Below are 6,235 nucleotides of genomic sequence, written 5' to 3'. Positions count from 1 at the left end.
CGCAAAGGCTAGGATCAATGCCGGTGCTAACTTCTACATTGTGGGTAGGGACCAGCTGGAATGGGTCATCCTGTGGAGAAACGTGACCTGTATGATGCTGATCACGGGAAGAGAGTACTAAGCATGGCTCCTGGACTCGAACGACTCAACATTCTTCCTTTCAGGGTATATACATCAAAATCGCATAATACTCAACCTCGGTATCTCCTTAAAAGATTTAAGCTTTTTGAGTTCTGATTTCTGGTTCTAATTGGTTTAGGTTGCTGCTTACGATAAGACACAAGGCAAGATGGCTTTCTTTGATCCCACTAGGGCACAGGATTTCTTGTTCATTTCTGGCACTAAGGTAAATAACTTCTCAAACCACTTGGGACATAATGTAACTAAGCTTTAAGTGTACTCGATTTCTGACTAAAGCTTGATTTGGTGGTTGTTTTGATAGATGAGAGCATTGGCAAAGAACAGAGAGAACCCTCCAGATGGATTTATGTGCCCTGGAGGCTGGAAGGTGCTTGTGGATTACTACGACAGTTTGACTGTAACCGGAAACACCAAACTCCCCGAAAAGATTCCGGTTTAAGACCGATAAACCCATTTATTTGTTTTCATTTTAGTAAATTAATAACATGATAGTTTTTTAAGAACTCAACATAATGATTGATCCATCTTATTGTAAGATTTGGAAAGCTGATATGAACAAAGGTAACACAAATCTTACATATAAACTAAAATAAAAAAAGCAGAGCGTAGAGATATATGAATCTAACTTTCAATCCTTGATCATTCTTCAATCTATCACTATGACTTCACTTTTTATTTTTTTGGTTAAAGTTTCTTCATTGCTTCTTCCCCTCTTATTCCGTGAATGAATCACAACATCTGACGTTTGCTCTGTCTTCTTCGCAACCACATTCTCATCTATTTGGTAGACAAGATCAGTTTTATCCACGTTTACATCAATGCACACAATGGAGTCGTCATCGATTTCTTCTCGTACAATCATCATTGATATATCTGTGACCACTTTCCTCTCTAGCCATCTCCTAATGGGTCTAGCACCATACACCTACAACAACAACCACACAATATTAAGTGATACAAATGTAAAACCTCAAGCGCAACATATACTTGTTAAGTGATAAGGAAAAAGGACATTTACCGAGTCGTAACTCGCTGCTAAAATGTAGTCCAATGCATACAGTCATAGATACACCTTTCTCAGCAAGACGATTAGCAACATTATTCACTTGGAGTTGAACAATTTTTGTCAAATGCTCGTGGGACAAAGGATGAAACATCACAATCTCATCCAATCTGTTTAACAGCTCTGGCCTGAAATGTTTTTTCACCTCTTTCATTGCGTTGTCTCGAGCCACTTGCATTGTCACTTCACCAGTAAGCCCTGAAATAAGGTGGTCAGCACCAAGGTTAGAAGTCATTATGATCACTGTGTTTTTGAAATCGACTGTCCTCCCATGCGAATCGGTTAATCTCCCGTCTTCTAACACTTGAACTAGCGTGTTGAATACAGTAACATTGGCCTTTTCAACTTCATCAAATAGTACAACACAGTAAGGTCGTCTCCTCACGGGTTCGGTTAGTTGTCCACCTTCATGACCAATGTACCTAAAAAACCAAAGTACTATCATTTGAGTTTCCATTATACCATTAATCACAAACACACATAAAAAGAGGCTTGAGTTATAAGCAAGTACCCAGCTGGTGCCCCTATAAGTTTACTAACAGTGTATCTATCAATATACTCCGACATATCAAGCCTAACGAGTAGGTTTTCATCGTAAAAGAGTTGCTCAGCAAGAGCCTTAGCCAGCTCAGTTTTACCAACACCAGTTGGACCGAGGAAAAGAAAGGAACCAGATGGTTGTTGTGGCCTTCCTAGTCCAACCCTTGACCTTAGAATTGCCGCAGCTACAGCTTTCACGGCTTCGTCTTGTACAACAAGGCAACAACTCTCCCGTGCATCTTATCAGCAAGAGAAATCAGCCATCTTAGATCTTCAAATGGGTCAGACCATATTTGATATTGTGCCTATTAGTGGCAACTGCAAGTTCCAAATACAGACGATTGATCAAATATGGAAGTCCTAATTAAGACCCATTTGTTATTAGCTCAAGTATTTTAAAAAAGCGATTGAAACAACATGTAGGTAGATATAAATAATTGATCAAAGTAAAAAGGGAAAAAAAAGATTACATCGCAGTTCTTCTGTGTTTCCATAACCTCGGACACGGAAATCTCACGCTCAACCTTCCCTACAGCCAAAATCGTAGAAAAAAGGTAAGAAATCAATATTAGTAGAAATTTCTCTTCGTAAGCAAGCAGCTGATGGACGCGATTTAGATTTTCTCCACTTCACACCATTTAACAGTCAATTATTTACCAATCAGACTTTTTACTTAACAGCCCATTCTTTACCGCCTTAACAGCCTATTCTTTTTTCTCTATTTTTAGTTGCACCAGTTTTTTTAAAGTACCATGAGACTTTACTGGACTGTAACACTTTTTCAATTAATTGAGTATTTCTTTTAAGATTATTTATCTTCTATTTTTATATAACTTTTACAAATCACTGATTGTTCAATATAAAATATATATTTCACTTAATAGAAACAACAATTAAACAAAAAGAAAAACATTCAAAAATATATGTTTTACTATTAATAGTGAAAATCAATATAAAACAATAATAGTCGATAAAGAAAACTCTACACAAAACATATTAGCACATAATAGTGGATCATTAATTATTCAAAAACTAGAGAAAATCATTTTAAAGCATACCAATACAAAATAATATTCCAACAAATTTAAAATTAAAATTAATACAACAAACTATTTTTAAAAGATCACTAACTTTATAAATACAATCACCAATGGAGTTTTAATTGCAAATCCAACAAGTACTATGATTTCCAAGTTTTTTGTTAGTTTATCCCACTTCTTACTTATGCTTTTTGGTATTAAATTTGGGTATGAAATAGTAAATATAAATAAGTTTATTTTATTTCAAATATTTATCTATTAGTTTGTTTTTAAACTCTTGTAATTTTTTTTACTAACAAATCTTTTTGTTATGATATTAAAATAACATTCACAATTTTTACACCCACATCTTCTACATTAGTGTTTACCAATCTATACTATTAATTGAAAAGCATTCCCTGAAAAATAACCTTAAAAAGTGTAAAAAATTACAAGGGATTGCCATTACAATTTTTGCATTCTAAGAGTAACTAAAATATTTCGTTTAAGGGTAAAATGGTACTTGGACATTTCGATCCGTATTACTCGCACATCTCCACCTTATTGGGCTTCACGGATCAAAGCCTTTGTGATGTTCTCGACACTGATTGAGATATGTCGAAGTTAATGACATAACCAAATTAAATTCCTCACTTAAAAGAGATTTCTATAACAAACAAATCCAATTTAATCCGTTTACTAGATATGGACAGATCTCTTTAAATACAAATTCAGTTGGAGACTTGGAGATAATGAGGAATCGCCGTCGAACATACAATGTTAGGGCAACTCCGCCGTCATTGTTTCCCGAATCCCTGAGAGTGAATTCCATTGTTCAAGCGAGGTGAGTTTTCTATTTTTTTTTATTCTCCTTTCAATCGAAATTTCAGGGTTTATGATCTCTAGGGTTTAGGTTTTCTTTTCTTTATCCATTGTAATTCCTCTTATAAACTAATTAAAACTCTAAATTGTTTTTCGTCTTCCTCTTCTCCTTGTAATTGCAAACGCTAGAGGAGATTGAAGATCGAAGAGGAAGTGTTATACAGGATCGTGGGATCAAAATATTCCGACAGATCTCTTACATGATATATTATCCCGCCTCGGATTAAAAGCCAACATAAAAGCTTCTATTGTCTGCAAGACATGGCTTGAAGAAGCTTATTGGTATATAAGTTTGGTTTAGTGTAAACCGGTTAATCATGTTGATAACCGGAACACTGTTGTATAAATAGAAGGTTTCTGTTGTTGTTGATAGTGCCTTATGGCATAGTCGATTAGGACATCCATCATATGATAAGATTGATGTATTACATAATGTTCTTGGAATTCATAAAAGGAATAAAGATGAGTCAGTTCATTGTTCAATTTGCCAGCAAGCTAAACAAAAACACTTATCATTTCCTTCCAAGAATAATATGTCTCCTAACAGCTTTGATCTTGTTCACATTGACACTTGGGGACCTTTTGCAACACCTACAGTAGAAGGATACATATATTTTTTTAACGATTGTCGATGATCACAGTCGAGCTACTTGGGTTTTTCTGATGAAGACGAAGAATGAGGTACTTCAGATATTCCCTGAGTTTATTCAAATGGTTAATACTCAGTTTCAGACGTGTGTGAAGGCAGTTCGTTCTGACAATGCTCCTGAGTTAAGATTTGATAAACTTTACAAAGAAAAGGGTATTGTATCGTATCACTCTTGTCCAGAGACACCACAGCAGAATTCTGTAGTAGAGAGGAAGCATCAACACATATTGAATGTTGCAAGAGCTCTTATGTTTTATTCAAATATCCCTTTGGAGTTTTGGGGTGACTGCATCTTATCTGCAGTTTTCTTGATCAATTGATTACCATCTCCTCTGCTACAACAAAAGTCTCCATTTGAGCTACTCAACTCTAAAATTCTTGACTATTCACAGCTAAAAGTCTTTGGTTGTCTCTGTTATGAATCAACAAGCACACATCAGAGACACAAATTTGAACCAAGGGCCAAGGCATGTGTTTTCTTGGGGTATCCTGCAGGTTACAAAGGTTATAAGTTGCTGGATGTGGAAACAAACACAATTCATATCTCAAGACATGTCGTATTCTTCGAGAATATCTTTCCTTTTGCGACCAAAGATGGAGTACCTGCAGATATTTTTAACATTGAATCTGGTTCTGATGATTCTGTTTCAGCACTTGATCCAGTTTCAAATGATGTTGAGATTCCAATGTTTACTCCTGCAACAACGCCTACAACAAAGTCTGAAACAACATCTGCAATAACATCTAAAAAGAAGTCTGGAAAGAGAAAGACAAAACCGCCAAGATACTTACAAGATTACCACTGCAATACGGTTCCTAATGTGCTTAAGGACGTCAGGTACCCTATTTCAGCATTTATCAACTATGCTCAATTGTCAGAAGAATTCACTGCTTATATTTGTGCAATAAATAAGTATCCAGAACCTAGAACTTATGCACAAGCAAAGCAGATACAAGAATGGATTGATGCTATGGAGATTGAGATTGATGCTCTTGAAGACACTAATACATGGACAGTCTACAGTTTACCTGATGGAAAGAAACCCATTGGATGCAAATGGATCTTTAAGGTAAAACTCAATTCAGATGGAAGTTTGGAGAGGTTTAAAGCACGTTTAGTAGCTAAAGGCTACACACAAAAAGAAGGAGTGGATTATGGAGATACTTTTTCCCCTGTTGCCAAAATGACAACTGTGAAAGTTCTACTCTCTGTGTCAGCTGCAAAGAATTGGAATCTCCATCAACTTGATATTTCAAATGTGTTTTTGAATGGAGATCTAGATGAGGAAATTTATATGACTTTACCTCAAGGTTATTCGCCAAGAAAGGGAGGCTCTTTACCAGACAATGCTGTTCTTAAACTTGAGAAATCCTTATATGGATTAAAACAGGCATCAAGACAATGGTACCTGAAGTTTAGTACAACATTGACGAATCTTGGTTTTAAGAAGTCTCAAGCTGATCATACACTCTTCACCCGCAAAGCTGGTAATGTTTTCAAATCTCTTTTAGTGTATGTTGATGACATAGTTATTGCTGGGAATGATGAAGAGGTTATAGCTCAGTTGAAAGTTGATTTAGCAAAGGCTTTTAAGCTTAGGGACTTAGGTCCTTTGAAGTACTTTTTAGGCCTGGAAATTGCTAGATCTGTTGAAGGCATATCAATATGTCAGAGAAAGTATACATTGGAACTACTAGAAGAAACATGTCTCTTAGGTTGTCGCCCTTCTTCAATACCAATGGAACCTAGTCAGAAGTTGACTCAACATAATGATGAACCAGAGATAGAAAATCCAGAAACTTATCGTCGCATAGTTGGCAAACTAATGTATCTTACGATCATAAGACCGGATATAACATTTGCTGTCAACAAGCTGTGTCAGTTTTCTTCCTCTCCGAAACGGTCTCATCTCAATGTTGCCTATAAAGTGGTACATTATT

At 35.9% G+C, this 6,235-nt stretch overlaps 2 protein-coding genes across 2 annotated transcripts; one reads left to right on the top strand and one right to left on the bottom strand.

Annotated features, from left to right (window-relative positions):
- Positions 1-45: 45 nt before the first annotated feature.
- On the top strand, positions 46-761 carry LOC9298604 (ATP-sulfurylase 3, chloroplastic). The gene is made up of 3 exons (XM_002862483.2): positions 46-165; positions 260-346; positions 443-761. The coding sequence occupies exons 1-3, from the start codon at positions 61-63 to the stop codon at positions 578-580; spliced, it is 330 nt and encodes a 109-aa protein (XP_002862529.2). The 5' UTR covers positions 46-60; the 3' UTR covers positions 581-761.
- On the bottom strand, positions 712-2,262 carry LOC9298605 (chaperone protein ClpB1). The gene is given in 3 exon segments (XM_021014157.1): positions 712-1,066; positions 1,160-1,196; positions 1,198-2,262. Coding segments are annotated over 3 exon segments (780 nt in total). The 5' UTR covers positions 1,662-2,262; the 3' UTR covers positions 712-787.
- Positions 2,263-6,235: the final 3,973 nt, after the last annotated feature.

This window comes from Arabidopsis lyrata, assembly GCF_000004255.2.
Source record: "Arabidopsis lyrata subsp. lyrata unplaced genomic scaffold ARALYscaffold_375, whole genome shotgun sequence".
Classification (NCBI taxonomy): Eukaryota; Viridiplantae; Streptophyta; class Magnoliopsida; order Brassicales; family Brassicaceae; genus Arabidopsis; species Arabidopsis lyrata.
Note: the sequence above shows the minus strand (reverse complement) of the source record. Positions and strands in the feature narration are given on the sequence as shown.